General features: G+C 43.3%; 1 protein-coding gene across 1 annotated transcript; it reads right to left on the bottom strand.

Moving 5' to 3' along the window:
- Positions 1 to 3515: 3515 nt before the first annotated feature.
- Positions 3516 to 23853, bottom strand: LSM12 (LSM12 homolog). The gene is made up of 5 exons (XM_081109623.1): positions 23642 to 23853; positions 21219 to 21352; positions 6637 to 6746; positions 4942 to 5068; positions 3516 to 4172 (listed from the first exon to the last, which is right to left on the bottom strand). The coding sequence occupies exons 1-5, from the start codon at positions 23763 to 23765 to the stop codon at positions 4080 to 4082; spliced, it is 588 nt and encodes a 195-aa protein (XP_080965749.1). The 5' UTR covers positions 23766 to 23853; the 3' UTR covers positions 3516 to 4079.
- Positions 23854 to 23897: the final 44 nt, after the last annotated feature.

The following is a 23897-nucleotide window of genomic DNA, read 5'->3' on the forward strand; positions in this document are numbered from 1 at the left end:
GGGAATTCTCTGGTACCCACAGAACTGCAGCAATGATGGGAAAACAAACCCACCACGTAAACAATGATCATTTTCCAAATGACATGACCTTGCCACACATCTTGTACACTGTAACTTCTAACACTATACAGTCTCACCACAGTATCCTGTCAACAGGACAGCAGATTCTATTTCTGTGTATGACTGAAAACTCTCTCTACTCCTTCCTTAACCAGCATATCTTAAGAAGAGATTTTTTTGGGGGGTCAATCTTCACCCCACGATATTTTTTCCATTGAATTTTTTTAGAGAGTGGAAGGAGGAAGAGAAACATGGATGCGACAGGCACATTGATTGGCTGCCTCCCACACACCTCAACCGGGCCGGGTATCGAACCTGCAACCCAGGTATGTACCCTTGACAAGAATCAAACTCTCGAGACCCTGCTGTAAGTTGGTGCTCTAAACACTGAGCACACGGGCCAGGTAGGAGAACATATTTTGACACACACATTCTGAGCTTTAAAAATGTCAAGGAACCTTTACCTTGTATCAGTGGTTCCCAGGTTAGAGCCCCTGAACTAGTATTGAAGTGCTTGAGCAAACTTCATGTTTTCTAAACACTAATCAGTAATGAGCTACTCAACTTACATGGCAGATACTATATCAACTCAGTGTGGTAAGGCTGTTTATACCAAAGGAACTGGATGCTCTGAAAAGCAGTAAAGGCACTGTAGCAATGAAGGGGTAATTGGGTGCTGGGGTATAGAGCTGTGTGTGTATTTGGAGAAGAAGAATGTCTCAAAGCCAAGACAACAGTGCAAAACTACCTGTATGTTTCATCATAAATGGAAGATTCCGGCACCACACTCTTCAACAGTCCAATGTTCTTTCAAACTAGGGGGCAATTTCTGCCCCTCTCCCGTCTGCTCTGTGTTCCACCCTAAACCTGGCAAACCAAGGTGAGCAGTACACATGCCAATCGCTTGGAAACTCACAAAGCAAGAGTAAGAGCCCACGGATTTTGTTCTAGTTCTGCCACCACAGGCAGCAGTGGTACTCTCAACAGGTCCCTCACCCAGGTGGAGCTCTTCCTATAAAATGAGTGGTTTTCAAATTATAGTCAAAGAAATTCCTCAGGGGCTCCAGGGAAGAGGTGGGGATGAGACCTGTGAGAGACAAGAGGGTAGGGCTCTGATGCCCCTACTCTACCCCTGCCCAAATGTGTGTGTGTGTTTTTTACATATTAGCCTTACTTAAAATGCCATCTAAACAGACTTCTAAAACCAAGTTGAAGCCTCTGGAAATCATCTAATCCAATCTCATCTCCAGATTTAACTATCTCAGGACCAACCTAACATTTATATTAATATTTACACAGCACCTTCTAAGAATTAGGCATTTAAAATATCTTATTTAACCCTTAATACCAATTCTAGGAGATGGGTATTAGTTCCATATTTTAGATTCAGACGGGTGAAATGACTTATCTACAGTCAAAGTGAGGAAATAAAGATGTGAGCCCTGGCCAGTGTGGCTCAGTTGGTTGGGGTGTCATCCTGTAATCCAAAGGTTGTGGGTTCGATCTCTGATCTGTGAACATGTTAGAAGCAGCCGATTGATGTTTCTCACATTCATGTTTCTTTCTCTCCTTTCCTCTCTCTAAAAATCAATTTTAATATATATATATATATTTTTTTTTTAATATATTTTATTGATTTTTTACAGAGAGGAAGGGAAAGAGAGACAGAGAGTTAGAAACATCGATGGGAGAGAAACATCGATCAGCCGCCTCCTGCACATCTCCTACTGGGGATGTGCCCGCAACCCAGGTACATGCCCCTGACCGGAATCGAACCTGGGACCTTTCAGTCCGCAGGCCGACGCTCTATCCACTGAGCCAAACCGGTTTCGGCAATATATATATATTTTTAAAAGATGTAAGGATGTGAACCCAACTATTTGTCTCCAAAGCCCTTGTTCTTCTACACCTCACTGCCTGTCTTTCCTACCATACTAACGCTCTCTCTTAAATTGCTTAAAGTTCCCACACATGACTTCATAAACTAAAACAAGAGTCAAAAGTGCTTCCTACCAGAAACGGTACTGTCTCCCAGGGACCGATAGGGCGGAAGTGATAACACATGAGACAGAGTGCTTCCCCTGGGCTTGCTATTTCCCACTAATCACTTTCACTCCTTTAATCGTACCTCTTAGGTTCTCTAGATCTTACAAGGCCTCTTTTCCCTCTTTTACCTTCTCCAGAAGTTTACATTTCGGTGCATATAACTCAAAGGCATGGTACTTCAAATGGTTTTAGGCATGTACCCAGCCTCTTTATTCTGCTACTCCACTTACCCACAACTCCCAACCCTGGATACCCTTCTTAAATTACACACCCTGTACCGTATTTCTGGATGAATTCTCAAGGAGTGGAGAGAGGGTTAAGAGTAGAAAGCAAAGAAACTAAATGGAAAAGTCAAACCAAACACACATACTCTCAGATTCTCTCCCTCTGGGGCCTCTAAAGCATACACAAACCCGAGACATGAGTGATGGTTAAAAAAATTTGGGTTTTTATTGTTTTTTGCTAAACAATACTAAAAAAAATTTCATTTTGAAGGCAGGGCTTGAATTATTTAATTTTGATCCATTTATTTAATTAAAAAAAAAAGGAAGGGGAAAGAGATCATGGCCAAAAAAATAGTAGTTAACCCCCACCCCACCCCCAAAGCTCTAGCCAGTCACATGAGCATCACCCACATCCCACTCAGTGCCCGACACTCAGCCTGTGGCACACTCTGCCCCATTGGGTGGCCCTGAAGGCATGGGACAACAGGTGCCAGTTTTGGCTCTCAGCAGGTTATCAAACCAGACAAACTGGTGGGCTAAAGTCCAGAATTCTTTTCAGGTTTTCTGCCCAATGGCTGAGCACATACAAACTATCATAAGCTTGTAAAATTTAAAGGGAGTGGGCATGGGCATAAGAGGAGGAGGTTGTCAGAAGAGAAACTATAGGCAACCCAAGCTTTCTCCTGGGCTGCTGACTCTGGATACACACTTAAAGAGAGGTGGAGATCGGTGGACTCCAGGTTTCTGATAAAAGAATATCATCCCTCAAGGAGGAGCCGAATGTGCCATGCAAAATAGTTCTGCAGAGGACACTGGAGAAAAGGGCAGCTGACGCTCTCATGTAGGAGACAGGAGAGTAGTGAGGAGGTTCTTCTAGTACCATGAAGTAAGCAAAAGGCAGGAGAATCCTGAGGTTTCAGCCAAATGTGAGACTGGAACAAACACAAAGACTAAAAGCCATCAGGAATCCTCAAAGCCAACTCCCATCTGCACACACGGGCTCTACAAAGTGCTGCCGGAGATTCTTGCTGTGAATAAGCCAAGTTAGTTGCCTGGCTATGGATGGTGGGGAGGGCAATACATTTTTATTTTCAGAGGGATGAGGTGGGAAGAGTGGCCATGATCTAGTAAAAAGAGACCTGCAAGAAGCAGAAAATATTTAGAGAACATTTTAATATATATTTTCATATATATATTTAAAGTTAAGAAAAATAAAACTAATTCAAGCCATGCCCTGTGCAAAAAAAGAAAAAGAAAAAAAGGGGGGGGGAATTTAAAGTGAGACCTCTGTCTGCTGTTCTCAACTTCAGTATCACAGTCAGCTTGTTACTTTTATTTTGGAAGATGTAAAAGTTTCTTTCAATCATTCACAAGGTAAGTGTAGCCACTTATAAAAACAGAATGACAGGGACAGACTAGGAAATGAAAGTCAGAGGTGAAAGGGTAGAGCCAGAAAGAAATGTTCAAAAAATAAATTTAACAAGGTGACTGTTCCAGAAGGGAGCTGTGAAAAGGACATGGTGGACCAAAGTCTGTTAGTCAAGTAATGATTCAACTTTTAAATTATTCTCTTGTTCTTTTTGTTGGGTGTTTTGTTTGTTCAAGTCTAAGATTTAGAAACGCTGACCCTCTGTTAACAAGAGCCAACGGGAAATATAGGATCCCTTCCCTCCCCCGGCCTGCCTCCGCTGAAGCCGCCACCATCGCCTCCTTGGCTGGATGCTGGAAGAGTCCTCCATGTATGTGGACTCAGGATGACAGGGCAGCCTCCTTCTGTGGTTGTTGGGCTTGTGAACGCTGCAGTATCTTTTGGCTTTCCACATCTCTAAAATGTTTTTCAACCTGAAAGAGACCAGTCAGCCTAGGTCAGAAAAGGAGTTTGTCACACAAGGCCTCTCAAACAGTCCACTCCAGGTTTCCACAGCCCCCTCCTGGCTGACCAGCCCACAGATCATTCAGGCGCCTTTGCTTTTGCTGTCTGATGGGGGGTCACTTGTTTCAGCCACAATTTTTGCAGCTTCAGCTAAGACTGGCTAAAATAAGATGAATCTATAAACTAAAATAGAAACTGAAAAGAGATTATTATGATCCAAAAATCCCTCTACCCTCTTCAGACAAGTACAGAACAGAAAGCTGGTGGGGAATTAGTCTTAAACTTTTCACATCCACAATGTTGGTCTTTCAATGCTGTTTGTTTTTATAAATGCTACAACTCAATCTAAGAAGTCAGGTGACATATGCAGGGTCAGAGATGCCAATGGCAACTGATTTATACCAACCAGCCCTTCTGGGAAGAACCCTGCCTGAGGTGAGAGGAACTGCTCAGGCCAGTATCATGCAATTCCCAAAAGCCACACACTAAAAGGACCACACTGCAAATGACCACTCGAGTTATTCCACACTACCGAGTGGTTCCACCCCTGCAGGAGTGTCTAAGCCACAGCTGCAGAGCAGCACACTGCACGGAGGCAAGGCGGCAAAGCAGGCCTATTCACAAGGTGGTTGTGTCAGAGGAGGCAGGACCTGCAGCACACTGTCCTGCCCTGATGCCGGAGGGTGAAGGCCAAGGAATCATTCTCTACTTCAAGTTCCATGGCTCCTTTATACTTACTATTTTGCGTACATGGCTCAGTGCACTCCCCTCTTTGCCTTTACAGTTTTCCACTTGATATGGGGGTGTAATAACAACTTCTTCCATGACTATGATGTTTTTTTCTTGCCATTTACAATCTTTAATGCTGGAAGGGAGAGAGAACAGGTGAAAGTTACCTCTTGCAGGCATCCCACACCTCCTGCTGACCCCAAGTTCCCAGCTCACCACTCAGGCAACACTAGCTGCCAGCAGCCCATGGGGAGGAGTAGCCAGGAAACATTTCCTGGGCATCACTGGCTGGGAACAGCAAGGAAACGGATGCACATGTACTCAGAGGAGGACCCAGAAGAGTTGCTCTGCAGCATTAGGGACCCGGAAACCCATAGAAAACTTAGTGGCAGCCCCAGAAGTCCAAGCCAAATTGAGTTCAGCTGGGCTCAGGCCACTAGCTTCAACCTGGTAAATTTTTTATATAAAAGGTCAGATAGCATATTTTTAAGCTTTACAGGCCATACAATCTCTGTCACTGTACCACAAAAGCAGCCACAGATGATATATAAACAAATAAGCAGAGTTGGCCTGCTGGCTGTAGTCTGCCAGCCTTTGGCCGAAGGGGAAATGGCACCTTTAGGAAGACAGAACAAATTCCCCACCGTGTTGTGATCTGTACTCTGCCCACCACCTACAATGGAAGCTGCTCCTCAAAATGGTCCTTCTCAATTATCAGACAGCTGGGCACTTGCTAGACTGGGAAGGCCCATTCCAGTTCACACTTTGGGAGACCCAGGACAGCTGATACTACTAAGAGAATTCCTTCACATACCTGTAAATGTTCAGAGACTCACACCATGGACTCAAACAGCTCTGATGCCAGCTGCCATCTGTGCACCAGACCCAGGTGGTTAAATAGGGTAACAGAAGGCAGCAGGGGGGAGGAGGAGTGTCAAATGTTCAGTTTTTCAGCAACTAGGGAAGCTAGTGGAGTCAAATGACTTCTGCTGTGACAAAATGTCTTTTAGAAGGTGGTGATAAAGTGGCCTTCTGCTCTCCCTAACTCCCTGTGTTCACCCCAATGTACCAATGGGACGGGCAAAAGAGAGAGAACTTTTCCTTAATAAAACTGCATAAGCTGCCCTGCCCGGTTTGGCTCATTAGGTAGAGCGTCGGCCTAGGGGCTCAAGGGTCTCAGGTTCGATTCCGGTCAAGGGCATGTACCTTGGTTGCGGGCACATCCCTAGTGGGGAGTGTGCAGGAGGCAACTGATCGATGTTTCTCTCTCATCAATGTTTCTAACTCTCTATCCCTCTTCCCTCCTCCCTGTAAAAAATCAATAAAATATATATTTTTTAAAAAAACTGCATAAGCTTTTAGAGAAAGGTACAAGATAAAATAATAAAAGACAAATAGATCACTAGTTCTAAATTATGGAATACTAGGTATGGAAGGGACCCTTAGGGACAACCTAATCGAAAACTAAGTCTTACAGATGAAGAAACTGAAGCCCAGAGAAGACAATTTGTCCGCAATTACACCATTTTTCTCTATGGAAAAGCAACAAGTACCCATATCCCTGGATGTCGAGGTATTGCCAACACACTACCCAGCTTCCCTGGTTACTTTCAGGAACACAACTACCTGAAAGTAAGCCACCAGACAGCACAGCCAGGCAGCATCACCCCCGGGACAAGGGATCTCTATGCTCCCCCAACTCACGTCTTGTGAATGGTCTGGAAGAGCTGCTGGCCCTCTAGGGAGACACCAGCGCTGATTGCATAGGCCTGGCTCAGCTTCTCCTCCTTCTCTGTCCGTGCTTTGCTGGCAAGCTAAAGTGGGGGAGAGGAAAGAGACTCAGAAAATCATTCACCTTCATTTTTCCCAACTGTCAAGCCAAAATTGAGGAAAGGAGGCCGGAAAAGACAGGTTTGGGTAGATTCAGTTTTCTCAGAGATCAAAAGCGAAACAAATACACACAATATACCTGAATAATTACTGCTTTTCCTGGCAAACATTCCTTCCTCCCAATATTTTGAATGTCTACCATGTGCCAGACATTCTATGTTAAGCTAGAGATACAGCATTGAAGGGAGGGAGTAGAGATAAGACTATAAACAAAAATATAAACCAGGTTAACTTTATACAGTGGTAAGTGCTAGGAAGGAAACAGAGCAGGGTAATGTGATAGAGTATGATTGTGGAGCTACCTGATGGGAAAGTGGCAGTCAGAGTTAAAAGGTAATACAAACATTTTTACGAAAGGAGAGAATTAAGAATAGTTATCAGCTACTGTGCTAGAGCCTCGGGTTTGAAATTAATGTCTCACCCTGCCTCTGAGTTTCAGAGACTATCTGAGGGAGGAGGGGAACTGAGCACAAAAGACTCTACCTTTCCAGCACCATTATCTATGCTCATACAGGGAACCAAGACTCAAGTAAACCTAACCCTGGATATTGTCCATCTTCAGCTTGAGCTGAAAAGAGATCCTGCTCTTTAGAAAAAGGGCCAGCATTTTACTTCATGTCAGTCCTTAATTGCCATCTAGTGGAACAATCACAAACTGATCAAACAAAATTCTACTAAAACATAGGAAATTCCTCCGAACAGGGGCAGGGCCCCTGTCGATCCTCTAATACATTTTTTACCCCCACCCCACAATATTGGTTGCTAGAGACTTGGAGTACAAATCTGTTTGAGTATAAGACAAACACGCTGGGCAAGATGGTTAAAACAAACAAAAGACAGATAATGCGTCTGAAAGTCAAATGAATCGGAGATTTTCAGAAACATGAACAGCTTAGTATATTGATGCTACAGCACATTAAAAACATGTGCAAACACACAATTTGTCCTGACACACTAGCTCCTCAAATACAAAGCACATCCTCCAGCACATTCGCAAAGTACCTACATGCTTGGAATTCTTAAACATCTGTATTCTGTTTTAACAGTGACCTTTCAAACCATAAACCAAATATTGTTCTACTGGCAGAAAGTAAGCAAAGTATCTGTTTGCTGGTAAAATGAAGCACTTCATTGAGGCATGGGTTTGACTATGAAGATGAAACAGGAGGCCTTCAACTGGATTATGAGGAACTGGGGAGTCTCATCCCTGCATCTGAGTTTCAGAGACTGGCTGAGGAAGGAGGGGAAGTGAGCACAGAAGAGCAAACTCAGAAACACTATTATCTCAGTCTCCCTAAGTCTAAGAGGGAAGAAAAGCCAAGACTGCAGTGATCTGAAGCCAGAGCTCTGCTTTCACATGGTCCCCAGGACATGGAGAGACAGACAGCAGCAGTAAATAATCTTTCAAGCCCAGTCCTGCCATTTGGCCCCACCAAGCTACAACTTCACAAAGAAATAAATGCACAGGGCTGACAGCAATCCTCTGATAGTGACAATCCCACCTGCAGCAAGAAAGCACCAGTTTCTATGGAAAGAGAGCTCTTGGTGGTATATTTTAAGTAACCACAAGCAAAGTTTATTCAGTCACCAAGAAAACCCTGGTAACAGGAGTTTTCTTGAGTCTCACTTTCCCAACAACCCTGTAGAAAATCGGAAATCTCCAAGGAAAGAAGGAAAATCAGAAAGGCAGCAGAGCTTCCCTGGATTAACCGAGCTCCTGCAGAGCTCCTGGGAAGAAGGGCCCCGTGGTCAGGCAGGTGTTTACCCCATGAGCATGCAGGAGAATCTCACTTTGAGGTCTTTTTAAAAATGCTTATCCCTGAAAACCAAAGCATCTCCCAATGTTGGGTCAGACAAAGCTGCTCCTACAGAGCTTATGATAATTAGATAGTCTGGGTACTCAAAGTAAAATATCCTTGCCACCTCCATAGGAGGTTAAAAACATAACATCACCCATTCAGTAAGAGAGAAGAGTTGGCTCAGAGAAACCAGGCATTTATGCAGAATGTTTAAAAATAGAACTCATAGCCCTAGCTGGTTTGCCTCAGTGGATAGAGCATCAGCCTGCGGACTGAAGGGTCCAGGTTCGATTCTGGTCAAGGGCACATGCCTGTGTTGCAGGCTCGATTCCTAGTAGGGGATGTGCAGGAGGCAGCTGATCAATGAATGACTCTCCCTCATCACTGATGTTTCTCTCTCTCTCTTTCTCTCCCTCTCCCTCATATATAATAAAAAATATATCTATCTATCCCTCCCTCTCCCTCATATATAATTAATAAAAAAATATATATTTTTAAAAAGAATAGAACTCATAAATCAAGCCAAAAGAACACAGAGAGGGGAGCCACTTTTTAGTAGAGGCAGAATAAAATGGATATACATTTCAGCCAGAAGTGATTAATTTGGACAGCCTGAATAACAGCAACACAATGGTTACAGAACAATTATTTCAAAATACACACACACACACACCCCAAAATACCAGTTGCACAATCTCTTCTAAAGGCTCTGAAAGCAAAGGAGAAAAGATGATTCTCCATGTCAACTCATAGTGCAAACAGATCCCAAATGCTACATGACCTGAGAGCCTTGGAAAAGTCAGCAGAAATCAGTGTAAGTTGACTGTATTTAAATTTGCTCCGATATCCTCCACCTGTACCTACATTTGTGCTTTGGGCAGACTGGACTCACAGCAAACCCTGAAAACTCCAGTTGTCAGTTTACAGACTATATTTTCACGGCAATCTGAAAAATGCTTGTATCTGATATTCAACAGATCAGCTTCCACCAGGAAGTTGTATGGGGTAAATTTCTCCCACAGAGGACCCCATAAACTAGGCATGAGGAAGATTATCCTCACAAAAAGAATCTAAAAGTGTTTCTTTTCAAAACTGGGAGTAAAAGCAGAGGGAGATTACTTTGTTCTTTTATGACATGTTCCTAAAAACTGATGAAAAATGTGGATAAGCTTCCTTTGGTAAAGCAAGTGGCTATCACTCTACCCTCATTAGCTGTTATACAGATCTAAATTTCCCCACATCGTATTTTGTAAATTAACACCTATCTGTATATGGTTCACTTATTCTATTATGGTCATTGTCAAACTGCTAGAGGGAACCAATAAGCTGCCCTTAGTAGAGAAGGTGGGAGGGTCATCAGGACCCACCTTAGCTTGGAAAGGTGGGTCAGTCATGAGGACTACAATCCCGCCCCCCCTCACCTGAGGATATGTTTTATTGATTCTTTTTTTGAGAGAGGATGGAAGAGGGAGGGAGGGAGGAAGGGAAAGAGAAACATTGATTGGCTGCTTCTCGTACATGCCCCAGGGGGCCAAACCCCCTCCCCCCCCCTCCAACCCGGATATGTGCCCTGACCGGGAACTGAACCCATCACCATCACCGTTTGGTGTACGGGAGAACGTTCCAACACTAGACAGGGCAGGATGACAATTTTTTAAATTCAATGGCTAGCACCATACTACATTCAGTTTCAATGCAAATATGTAGGCTGCTGGCCTCTCCCAATCAAAACTGAAGCACTATGTGGTTAGAATCTCTAAGAATACTAAAAGCACCAACTTTAAGAGTACACTGGGTTCAGGCAAACGGAGAGACACAAACCTACAAAGATTTGTTACTAATGAGCATGCAGATGAATTGAAACGACTGCACAAGACAACTTGTACTTACCTGCCCCTCTATTTTGTGTTCCCCAGTAAAAACAGTTATTCCTAGTCTACTAACCTGTGCTTCTTCCTGTGACCATTTTACATATAGCACCTTGATGTGGGCAATGGAGATAAGTGCATGAACTTGATATCAAAGCACATTAATATTAAAAGGCTTCTAGTCATGCCTGCTGTTGGCTACCCCTGGAGTCAATGAATTAATGAACACCAACGGAACACATCTCTTCCTGCACTCAGTGACATGAGGAGGAAGCAGACACAACAAAATCCAAACAATATACACTTCATCTTGTTATTTAGTAACCAGCGAGGCCATTTTATTTCCACACACCCAGTCCAGGAGAGCACAGGTGCTGTGGGAAATCCAGGGGGAGTCTTACTGCAAATATTTAGCAGGCTGTGACAGCTGATACAACATGGGAAGGAGAGCCCAGAGAGGAACCTGCTGGATGGGACCTATGACTCCAATGAGCCACACAGTTTGTCTTCTGTGTACATTCGGCCCTTCCAACCAGCTGCCCTCACAGAGGGGTTGGGAAGCACTGCAGCTGCTGCCCTGGAACTGCCAGTGCTGCCTGCAACGCTGGTGGAGGCTGAGGGATGGCAGACCAGAGCAGGCAAGAACAACTGTCATCCCAAGGGCCCAATGCTTGCTCCTACTGCTTCAATTCTGAGGTGCACGCTTGGAAAGCCCTCATTCTCAGCAACAAGCAGTCTCTTAAAGTATTTCTTCCAACCCAGCTGGGTGGTTCAGTTGATTAGAGTGCCCTCATCACATACACCAAAAAGGTTGTAGGTTCAATCCCTGGTCAGGGTGTGAATGGGAGACAACTGATCGATGTTTGTTTGTTTCTCTCTCAAAATCAATAAACACATCCTCAGGTAAAGATTTAAAAAAAAAAAAAAAGTATTTATTCCAACTACCAATATCTCCAAGTCTTCTTATTCCCTAACTGCTCCCGTCTGAAAGTTTCTAATAAAACTATTCTTTACAACCTTGGATAGTTGGGAACTAAAAAATTGAGTACCCCACCTGAAGTTGTGTTCTAGAATACATAAAAATTAATCAAAACATTGAATCAAACACCGGAATGGTGGAGCAAAAAGGCCTGGTAGTGAACACTAAAATTCTAAGAGCTAAACTTGTTGAACAAGAGTTTACTCCACAGTAGGCACCAAGCTACCCACTTGGCATGTATTAAGCATTTTATCTGCACAACAATCCTATGAAATGGGGACTAAAATTACTCCTACCAAATAGGTGGAGAAACTAGGCACAGCTGTTAAGAACTTGCCCAAGTTTACCAAGCTACAAGTGGGAAAGTGGATTTGAACCCAGTCTGATTCTGGAGGCTGTGTTCTTAACCCTGCACTACACTCAAACAGTTCCACCTAAGAGAAACAAGCCTAAATTATTGTTGAAAATAGTTAAATATTTTTAAAAGAATAAGTATCTTTTTGTTACTGTTGTTAATCCTCACCCGAGGATACTCTTCCATTGACTTTTAGAGAGAATGGAGAGGGGAAGAGACAGAAACATCAATGAGAGAGACACATCGATTGGTTGCCTCCTGCATGTGCCCCAACCAGGGCCAGGGATCAAGCCTGCAACCGAAGTATGTGCCCTTGACTGCAATCAAACCTGGGACCCTTCTGTCCACAGCTGACACTCTATCCACTGAGCCAAACCGGCTAGGGCGAGAATAAATATCTTAAGACTCTGCTGCCATCATCTCTTTTTATCAGTGAATTCTGGCATTTCCATCAATGTCCCCAGCACAGAACATAATTGTCTGCCTCTCAGTGAAGGGCCTCTCTTTTCTGAAAAGGGCCCCAATCTCACCCTAAACCTCAAGGACATCTTTATTTCTTTTGTCAAAGGTTAATTCACAGGAATACTTTCAAGAACAGATCCTGTGTAAGAAAGCATTTTAAGTCAATACTGATAGGCATTCCCTAAACAAGCCTAAATTATTGGATCCATCATTTTCTGATGTGCCAAGACTAGAGAAGATAAGTCAAACAACTCCCCTAAACTAGAATGTTAAGATATGTTGAGTGCTTTTAGGTATGATGAATAGCTCAAATCCAGGGGCTACAGCACTACCTCAATCTCCAGACTTTAACACGGTACTTGTCAAACCAGCATATTGCTGCTGTACAATAGAGACTAGCCTCTAGTCAGTCAGTATATCCTATAGGCAAAGTTTTAACTTTCACAGGTAGTTTGCCCACAGCCTGTGAGTCATATTCTGCCAACCACCTGTTTTAGTTAAGTTTTATTGGAATGGCCATGCCCATTTATTTACATACTAGAGGCCTGGTGCACAAATTCGTGCATGGGTGAGGTCCCTTGGCCAGACTGACGTCAGGGCAGATCTCTCACCCAGTCCCAATCTGATCAGGGCCTGCCGGCCGGGGGAGGGACCACTGGAGGTTGGCTGGCCACGGGAGGTTGGCTGTGGGCACACACTGACCACCAGGGGGCAGCACCTGCATTGAGCGTCTGCCCCTGGTGATCAGTGCACATCATAGTGACCCATCGAGCAGTTGATCGATCATAACAGTTGCTTAGGCTTTTATATATATAGATTACCTATGGCTGCTTTTGCTACAAAGGCAAAGTTGAGTAGTTGTGACAGATAATGTGTAGTCCACAAAGCCTAAAGTATTTACTATCAGAATCTTTATAGAAAAAGTTTGCTTCCCTATCATAGCACCTTGTTTACACCTCCACAAACACTGATCCTGCCATATTGTTACCATTAAGATAAGTGTTGCTGTCCCTCACTACTTCCAACATGAGATTCTTAAGGGCAAAGGCAGTGTCTTAATCATCCTATATTCCTAGCACCTGGAAGGGAGGGGAAAAGAGGGGGAAGGTGGATAAAAGATAAAGAAACCTTGACTGTTAGTGATTCATAGAAGAGTTCTCGGAGGTTAAGTGACTGACACAGGTCACACAATTCATTAGCAGACCAGTTGTAAAAAGAACCCAGTTCTTCATACTCCCCACATTCTACCACACCACCATTAGCTCCTGGTGTACTAGGTAGGTCCTTTAAATTTCTAGTTGAAATGAAATTTGCTTGTCTCTCTAGGATAGTTTCTGGTACTTACCTAAGTTAGTCTCAAAATTCCAACTTCCATGCCTATTCTCTGCCAGGGAAATTAAACCAGTTAAATGCCCCCTTAACACTGGAAGAGATACCACGGCTGACCCAACAGTAAAGTCCTTATTTTGATTCGTCTCGGTGTCAAAGAGGTAGAGTGCAGAAGTGGCTGCAACAGCACACCTATGGCACCCAGTATCTTGAGCTCAGCAATTTGTCTTTTCAGGCAGACAGTAGCTCTTCCCAGACCCCCATAATATCAAGAAAGCTCCCTTCAGAACCAAATCCTTGACCTAATGAGGGAGAGCCCTCAGTACTGAGTCAGCTGGCTGCCATGCACTATAGCCTGAACTTAGTCATGAGCCCTAGAGCACTGTACCCCCAACTACGGCTATCAGTTTGACCCCAAAGTTTGAATGCCACTGAGTGTGACCTACTTCAAAAGACTAATGTTTTTTTTAAATGGCAACCATTCTCTCTCTCTGACTTGATCTGACAAACACTACTTAACATGCTCCGTCACTCAGCAGCAATGAACTCTTCCTCTTCACCCCCCATTTGTATCTTCATAATACTTCTGTTAAGGAAAGAGCTGTCTGCTCAAAGCCAGGTGCAAAACTGAGTGGTGGACTCTAACCTTGGACTGTGGCCTTGACAACATATTCTAATTAAGTGAACGAACAGGTTATATAGTATAGCTTCTAGAAGCCAGAAAATTTTTATCTAAAAAGAAAGTCTTGCCCTGGCTGGCTTGGCTCAGTGGATAGAGCGTCAGCCTGCGGACTGAGGGGTCCCGGGTTCGATTCCGGCCAAGGGCACATGCCTGGGTTGCGGGCTCGATCCCCAGTGCCGGGTGTGCAGGAGGCAGCCGATCAATGATTCTCTCCCATCATTGATGTTTCTATCTCTCTCTCCTTCTCCTTTCCTCTCTGAAATCAATAAAGAAATATATTTAAAAAAAAAAAAAAAGAAAGTCTTGCGCCGAAACCGGTTTGGCTCAGTGGATGGAGCATCGGCCTGCGGACTGAAGAGTCCCAGGTTCGATTCCGGTCAAGGGCATGTACCTGGGTTGCAGGCTCATCCCCAGTGGGGGATGTGCAGGAGGCAGCTGATCGATGTTTCTCTCTCATCGATGTTTCTAGCTCTCTATCTCTCTCCCTTCCTCTCTGTAAAAAAAACAATAAAATATATTTTAAAAATAAATAAATAAATAAATAAATAAATAAAAGTCTTGTGCCGAAACCGGTTGGCTCAGTGGACAGAGCATCAGCCTGCGGACTGAGGGGTCCCAGGTTCGATTCCGGTCAAGGGCATGTACCTGGGTTGCGGGCATATCCCCAGTAGAAGATGTGCAGGAGGCAGCTGATCGATGTTTCTCTCTCATCGATGTTTCTGACTCTCTCTCCCTTCCTCTCTGTAAAAAATCAATAAAATATATTTTAAAAAAGTAAAAAATAAAAATAAAAAAAGTCTTGCTTTCGCTAGACAGTAGTTATTTCCCTTCCCACATATACACCTAATATACCCACATTTACACATAAACACCTTCTACCTCCTACCAATATACACATACCTAAACATAAGGTGGCCAAGTCATGTGATTTTCCTTGGAGATGGTAACTCCATATCTCAACACATTAGGGTCAAGATATACGGTCAAGGGCCCAGCTAACAGGATAGATCCATGAATATAGGCCACAATGCAGTGTTTATCAACTACCCCAGGAATTCACTCATACTTGAGGATTAATCCTCAAATAACCAGAAAATCTTAAGATTATACTAAATCGTTGCTTTGAAAATGGTGGAACTCATACTTCCCTCAGTGTGACATCCTACCTACAAGTAAGGCACTCATGTCCATTTATTTTATTATTATTTTAATGTTGCTGTTAATCCTCACTCGAGGATATTTTCTCCATTGATTTTTAGAGAGTGTGGAAGGGAGGGAGGAAAGCGAGAGAAAGAAACATTGATGTGAGAGAGATACATGGATTGGCTGCCTCCCACATGGGCCCAACCAGGTCAGGGATTGAACCTGCAACCCAGGTACACACCCTTGACCAGGAATCAAACTTCAGTGCATAGGCCAACACTAGCCAGGGCATCATTTCTTTTAAAAGTGAACTTTTGTGTATCTTCTTTCTTTTTTAAATGTTTTTTCATTGATTTCCGAGGGAAGAAGGGAGATCCATCAGCTGCCTCCTGAACTATTGGGGATAGAGCCCACAGCCCAGGCATGCGCCCTGCGGGGGAATTGAATCGTAACCTTCTGGTTCATGGGCTGACGTTCAACCACTGAGGAACACTGTCCAGGGTGTCCATTTCTTTTAAAAGTGAACTTTGTCTCTTCTATTTTCTCAGCCTTACCAAACCCCTCCACTCACTGACCAATCTCCAAATACATTTTTAGCCAAAGGTAGTCAACTCATTCTTCATGACCAGGAACTTAGGATAAGCTCTTTGAATCTCTTTCTGGTTCCATTTGATCATTCACTTTATGTTTGTTTATAAGAGGCTGACAGTTTATCTGTGGATTTCAGTTTTCTATGCTTTGTCTCTTTTCCTGCCTCCCCCAACACACTAATATCTCCTCCAGAAAGTCTTCTCCAACTCAGCAAAGTGAGAAGACTTACATCTCGTTCAATGCACTGGATCCATTTATCGAAACAAATGAATTCATCCACTTGTCGTGGCTGTGTCAAAGAGTTCCTTCCTAAGAGTCTCAGAGGTTGAAAGCATAGCCTCCTACGTTCTGTGACTGCTCACTCCAACCTCCAGTACTCAAGCAAGTGTTCACTTAACTATGCCACCTCATAACATTGCCCTAGAAATTCAAGTTAATTCTGGACACCACCAAGAGGTCGCCTGAAAAATCTTTTAATTATTAGATATTACATATTAATGGTATCTAATATAACTCTGACTTTCCCAATTTGAGGTTGGCAAGTTCCAATATCTGAACACATGTAGATCCAATGCCAGGAAAGACTGACATAGTAATAGCACCAATGTTCTTGGCTGTCTTCCCTTTAACATACTGCTCCCCTTCCCCATCTTGCCCCTTATCCCATAATTAAAGGAACATCAGTTGGCTACACAAAGCTGATGAGGAAGAATAAAACTAGCATCTGCCAAGGCTAGTCAACTTGACCTAATTCTCAAAACAACTCTGAGATAGGTACTAACAGCCCATTTTTACAGTGAGCAAACTCATGCTCAGTAAGATTAAGTGGCAAAGAAGTGACTTTAAAAACTTATCTGCTTGGTCCCAATACTCCTTCTACTAGACCACGCTGCTCCTGACCACACAACACAGATGTTTCTTAGAAACAGTATTTAGGATTACAGATATTTAGGTCCTCATTTCATTTCACTAAACTACTCTAAAAGCTCCCTAGGCTAAAAACACGGATGTAGAAAAAACAATGGGACTTTGCCATTAAAATATCAGACCAGAGTTCAAATCCCAGCTCTATTACTTACTAGTTGTATTCCCTTAAGCTAGTGACTCATTCTCTGTTGTTAGGATTGAATGAGATGTCTAACAACTGCTAGTTCAGAGGGTGGCATGTGAAAATATTAGTTCCCACACTACTTACTAGCCATATAACTTTGAACAAGTCACTTAAATGGGTAAGACTATTTTTTCATCTGTTGAAAGGAAAAGAATACACTCTAAAGCTCACAGTGTGGTTGTGAGGATGAAATGAGATGTCATAAAAATTTTTCAATAAAAGAAATAAATATGGAAAGAAATGAGATGTCAAAGTTCTCTGTAAACTTTAGCACTGAAAAACGTAAGGTATGGTCCCCAGCAGAGCTTACCACAATGCCTTGCATAAGAGATTTCAGTAAATGTTTGATAAATGCTACATAAAAGAGAACTGTTCATGTTGACATACCCAAATCATCTTTTGAGAGCACTATCAAGCCATGCGCAATCTATCCCCAGAGAACAAGCAGCGAAGTCAATTCAAAGGACCTTAAGAATCACCGTAATTCACCCAACCATGAGGGCCCTAGGGCTCTCATCCTCCAGCAATATTTAAGCTTTCCTCATGACAGAGTAAACTATAAGCTACATGGCAAATAAACTGAACCTCACTTATGATTGGCTTTGGTGTGCTTTTGTACTTTTATTTAAATGCTTTTTTTCTTATAGTCAGAAAATCTGGAACATTTTAAGAGGTACAATGTTACTGTGGAGAAGATAAAAGTGATATTCAAAACTTCCGTTACTGTGGAGAAAATGATATTCAAAACTTCCACCTTCTGCAACTCCACTGTCCTCTTCCAAGCTTCCTCTTACATCCCACTGTTGTGGATAGACATAGGACTTCTTAGCCTGCAGTGAACTGCCAATAGAAAGCAAAACAGGCTCATCTCCAATTGCTAGTTCATACCTTCTCTAGTTGGGCTGGAATTTAGTATTTCCTTTAAAAGGCCTTCTCTTCCATTTCCTGCTGGGTCGGAGTAAACAAATATACAGTTTATATCAACAGGTTTAATTAAACAGAGCAATTACTACGTCAGCAAGATGAGCCAACATGTGATGGATCTTCCACTGGAAGTGGAAGTCACAGGTAGTGCTCCCTAGACTATGAGCATCAACAGTTTTCTTTTAGGGGTCTCAGGGCACGTCGGTTCTCGTCTAACATGCTTAAACAATCCTCCATTTTAAAAAACCCTAAGTCCATGCTCTTAAATGAAATGAACTTTTCATGTCATCTAAGCAACATGTTAACAGCTGCTGCCCAGGTTAGCTGTTTTCAGTAACAGCCCAGCAGGCTCTTCTAATCCTAACTGAATTCAAAAAGGAATCACAAAACAGCTTCAAAGGTTGGTTTCAAGGGAAAGCCAATAGAGCTTACTCATAAACATTTCTACAAATGGAAGAATTAGAAAGAAATCCAAAGACAACCCTCCAACCTCATTTTAGTTTTTAGTTTCTGACTTTTCTTCCCAGCAAACTATTTTCAAGACTTGGCAAGCAGACCACAATGTAAGGAAAGTAAAGATTTATGGTATTCCTCAATCTATTACTTCCTATTTCTTTCTTGAATGAGTAGCTAAACTATTAGTTTACAACAATGTTAGTAAACAACTAAAACTGACCAGCAGAAAGCAAAATCATAAAAGCAAAGATAATCCACAAAGTCAATAACCACAAACTACAGGGTGGGGCAAAAGTAGATTTACAGTTATGAGTATTCAAAACAATTTATTCTTGTATTATTTTTTTTTAAATTGGGAGATTGGGCAGTTTATTTACAAATAAATAAATATTTTTAAAAATTGATTTCAGAGCCGAAACCGGTTTGGCTCAGTGGATAGAGCGTCGGCCTGTGGACTGAAGGGTCCCAGGTTCGATTCCGGTCAAGGGCATGTACCTGGGTTGCGGGCATATCCCCAGTGGGAGATGTGCAGGAGGCAGCTGATCGGTGTTTCTCTCTCATCGATGTTTCTAACTCTCTATCTCTCTCCCTTCCTCTCTGTAAAATATCAATAAAATATATTTAAAAAAACAAACAAAAAAAACCTAAAAAAAAAAAAAAATTGATTTCAGAGAGGAATGGAGAGGGAGAGATTGAAACATCAATGATGAGAGAGAATTATTGATCGGCTGCCTCCTGTACGCCCACAACAGGGACTGAGCCCACAACCCGGACATGTGCCCTGACCAGGAATCGAACCGTGACCGCGTGGTTCATAGTTGGACGTTCAACCACTGGGCCATGACGGCCAGGCGTATTATTATTTATTAACTACTGTATTACTTTCCATAAGAACAACTGTAAACCTACTTCTGCCCCACCCTGTATTTATATTTGAGGTAAAATATATGAAATCTTCTTAATCCTACCCATACCACTCCAAGCCCGCTCAGATAATTGGTAGCACTTTAATTGGTCACAGAGCAGAAAATAGTATCTTGTAAATTTGAAAAAATCATCTCTCGGGTAATCTTTACTACTCACTAAAGGTCCATTTATTTAGTGACAGACTTCATATACCATATAAATAAATACTAAAGAATAACTTAAAGCCTATTTCTCTCGACATACTAGCAATAAACAATTTCACTTGAATCTTTTTAAAATCTCTTCAGCTAACAGAAAACCACCCAAAGAGTTCCTACACTCTAGTAGGAGGTACCTGACTAAACCAGGGCTTCAAAAATCATTCTATTTCTAAGAATGGGATGTTACATATACAACAGCCTTTAATATAAAACCTAAGACCCTTTCGAATCTGTCCTCAGCCATCATTAAAAAACATGTGGTACTTCCCTGGAAAGGGAAAGGGAGCTCTGTGTCTGAGTAACCGCATCCTGCTGGCCTGTTACCCTCTACTGTCTCAGCTGCCCGAGTACGCCCTTGCTTTGTTCAATTCTTAGCAAACACACCGTACTCCCAGGACAGTCAAGAGAACACACATTGTTACAAGACTCCTCTAAAGGGAAAACTTCCACCACACTAATTCCAGAGACTTAAGGAAAGGCAGCTGCCACTAAAATCAAAAGCCTAACTTACTCACTCAACGAATATGTATTAAACACCTACTCTGGCAAGGCTCTGTATATTCAGTGATGAACAAAACAGGTATAGTTCCCATCCTGACAAAAGAAAGTTTGGTGAGATAGAAAAGTAAACAAATGGTATACAATTATAATTACCAAAAGGCTATGAATGGGCTAACATTAGTCCCAATGTGCCCAGGGCACACTGATCTCTACTTGTCCTAGTGTAAAACAAAAGCAGTCCCCTTTACTCTATGAAATGTCCCAGGTTGGACGCTAAAGGCTATGTTACCTTAGCTTGAAGGATAAGGTACTCTAAGAGAGAGTAATGGGAGCAAATTACTTTAGCCTGGGTCATCAAAGACTTCCTAGAAGAGGTGCCATTTAAGTCCTGATGGATAAGGCTCCAGTCACTTTGGAAGTAGTGTTCCAAGTATACGGGATAGCAAAGGCTACAAGTCTTGGGATAATATTATTAATCAACATGAACTTTGACAGAATTGAAGAGTCAAAAAAGTAATTTGGGGGTTCCCAGAGATCAATTTGTACATCTAAAATTAAAATATCCTAAACTTCTAATTTTGTTTAGACCTCAAAAATTCAAACATAAAGACCAAAATGAAGCTCTAAAGCAGTGGTTTTCAAATTTTTGTAGATCATGAATCCCTGAGAATCTGAAGAATATTCATATCTTCACCCAGGACAAACATATGCATATTCATGTGTGCACACATATGCAATTTCAGGCTGCACAGGCCACACCCTTACCCAACCCCACCAAGTCCAGAAGTTCACTCACAGACTCCAGAGTTTTTTAAAAAGCCCTCTTTCATAAAAGACTAAAGCAAGTTCTCAATTCTATTTCTCTATTTGGGCATTAATATGTTCTTTAAAGTCTTCTGAAGATATCCAGGAGTAAAACTAAACATATTTTTTAAAAAGATATCAGAACATGCAATTGTAAGTCAATGACAAAATGAAAAACAATGGACAATGTGTATATTTCCAAGAGTCAATGAGACTCAATTTTCCCACCGTTTTTGGAGAACCAGAACTACCCTCAAGTCCTTACCTTACTAACATTGAGTGAAGCTAGGGGAGGTGGGGTTTCTGTTCGGTCATTAATTATTTCCACTTCTGAAACATACTGTAAGTTTATGAGCAAGATGTCTGCATGGTTGGGCTTTCCACTGGAAGAGGGGCATTCTGGTGAAAAAATAAAGTTAAGGAAAACAGGGGCAAGCAGAGCACTGACAACATACCAAAAGGAGCATAAAAAACACACCAATTCTCACAAGGCCTATGTAAAAGGTGTGCCTCAAGCCAGAGGGGGAAGCCTTACAAGCAGCACAACTCTCCTCAGGAAATCTCTGCCTGCCACCTTCCTCCTGCGCTACCTCGTAAGCTCACAAGCTTTTCGAAGCCATATACAATTCAAAATTAGAAGCCTCAAAAGGATTTCTGTCACCTTCTCTCTACCAGAGAGGAGGAGACGCGTACGCAGTTTTAATGCCCATACGTACTGTTTGTTTTGAACCGAATGAGCCACACAGAAGAGGCAGAGCTCTCTGCTCTTGGTGTAATACTTCTTTTATCTGAACAGTACTCTTATCATTTTTCAGATGTGACATTTCCCATTTTGCAGAGGAGAAAACTATAGCACTAGAAAAGAAGCTGACCCAAGGTGACCCAGCAAGTTAAACCATTTATTCAATCATTCTCCAACCATTTATTGAGAGCACACTGTATGCCAATTAAAAGCAGAGTAATTCCTCATTCCCAAACCCTTCCAACTAAACCACTAACGTAAAAAGTAAAAAGGTCTTATCTGGTCCAGGTATGAATTCTTGTATTAAAACAAACAAAACAAAACAAAACAAACAAAAAACGTCCTGGCTGGATAGCTCATTTGGTTAGAGTCTCAACTGGATACACCAAAGTTGGTGGTTCAATCCCCAGTCAGGGCACATACAAGAATCAACCAATGAATGCATAAATAAGTGGACAACAAATCGATGTTTCTCTCTCCTCCCCCCCTTCTCTCTCTCTCTCTAAAATCGATAATTTTTTTAAAAACGCAACTATTGCCCTGACCTGTTTGGCTCAGTGGATAGAGCGTCGGCCTGCGGACTGAAGGGTCCCGGGTTCGATTCCGGTCAAGGGCATGTACCTTGGTTGCGGGCACATCCCCAGTAGGGGGTGTGCAGGAGGCAGGTGATTGATGTTTCTCTCTCATCCATGTTTCTAACTCTCTATCACTCTCCCTTTCCCTCTGAAAAAAAAATCAACAAAAAAATATATATTTTTAAAAAGCACACGCAACTATTCTTGCTGCATTAGTGTCAAAGGCCATTCCTAAGCTAGAACTCTACGACTAGTGGTAAATGAATTAAAATATTTGCCACTCAAATGCAGCAGACTTAGTAGAAAACCTCCTTTTGAAAGATGCTAGTATAAAGGATTACTCCTCCAAAAAAAAAAAAAATGCAAATAAACCCACCTGTGGCTCAAATAAAAGACGAAAAGGTGGCACATTTATTACAACCAGGAAGCATTTTGTTTCCAAGACTGAATTTCCTGGAGCAATTCAGAAATCATTTCCACCCCAAAGCAGCAGGCCACCTTTTCCATTCTGTGTACTACTGCGACTTCCAAAAGGGGAGGCGATTTCTATGGAAAAGCCAGGGCTCCATGTGTGCTCGGCTGAGCAAGAGAACACAACTCACTCCTTCACCTGTAACCCACACATCCCTACAGAAGTCCCGGAAAAACGTGTTCCTCTATCTGGGCCAGTTTTCCAATGCAAACCTCCCCCAAACAGCAATTTTCAAATGACTGAGAAGCCTAAAATTGAGCACTCCCTCCCCCGACCATGACACCACGCATACACACACAAACCGGCAAAAAAAAAAAAAGAAACAAGCCCCCAGCCCCAATTTACATACAAACTCTGCCTTAAGGTTACTTTCCCCCCAAACAGGTGAGGTCCATCTAGTCAACACCCCACCGCCTTTCCTTGGACCAAACCCATCAGCAGACACCCCGTCCTCAACTCCATCGTCTTCCCTTGCCCTAAGCAGTTCCTCACTCCACTCACCCCCTCCCCACCCACTCGATTTTATCAGCCCCCCTTCCATCCGGGAACCCCCTCCCACGACCACCTCCTCTCCCGATCGCTGTGTCCCCTCTCACAGCGTCCCCACCGAAAAGCCATCCGCGTGCCCTGCACCCCCTCCACCCACCGACTCTCGCGTGGGGCCCAGTTCCCACAAGGGGTGGGAGACAGAGTCCCCCAAGAGGACCGAGGGAGCCCCGAGAGGGGGAGGGGCGCGCAGGGCCGTGCGCATGCGCTACGGGCTCCGCGGTGGCCGGTCGCCCCTAGGCCCGGAGAGGGCCCCAGCCTCCGCCGTCGTCCCACTCCCACCCCCACCACCCCCCACCCCCACGACCACATACACGCCGGCCCGGCCTCGGGCTCCGCGCAGGGAAGGATACTTAAAGCCAGCATTTTGGACTGGTAGTCGAAAGCTACCACCTCGCCCTGCAGCCGCTGCTCCTGGCACGTCCGGCACGACACCTGGCTCCCAACACTGAAGTACTCGCCCGGAGGAGCCGCCATCTTGGGAGAGCAGCCGCGGCCGGCGGCGGCGGCGGCGGCAGCAGCGGCGAAAGCCGGGCGCCCAGTGAGCGCCGCGACGCGACGCACGGGACGTGCTGACATCACACGCCGAGGCGTGGCCTGGTGCTGGGT

The sequence above is a fragment of the Myotis nattereri genome (genome assembly GCF_964212035.1).
Source record: "Myotis nattereri genome assembly, chromosome: 16".
Classification (NCBI taxonomy): Eukaryota; Metazoa; Chordata; class Mammalia; order Chiroptera; family Vespertilionidae; genus Myotis; species Myotis nattereri.

Excerpts from the sequence above, each read along its gene's own strand:
- LSM12 (XM_081109623.1), bottom strand. The coding sequence starts at position 23,765 with ATGGCGGCTCCTCCGGGCGAGTACTTCAGTGTTGGGAGCCAGGTGTCG. Across the intron at positions 21,353-23,641 it reads GTCCAAAATGCTGGCTTTAA|AATGCCCCTCTTCCAGTGGA; the intron begins GTATCCTTCCCT and ends TTTTTTCACCAG. Across the intron at positions 6,747-21,218 it reads CTTCACTCAATGTTAGTAAG|CTTGCCAGCAAAGCACGGAC; the intron begins GTAAGGACTTGA and ends CCCCCACTTTAG.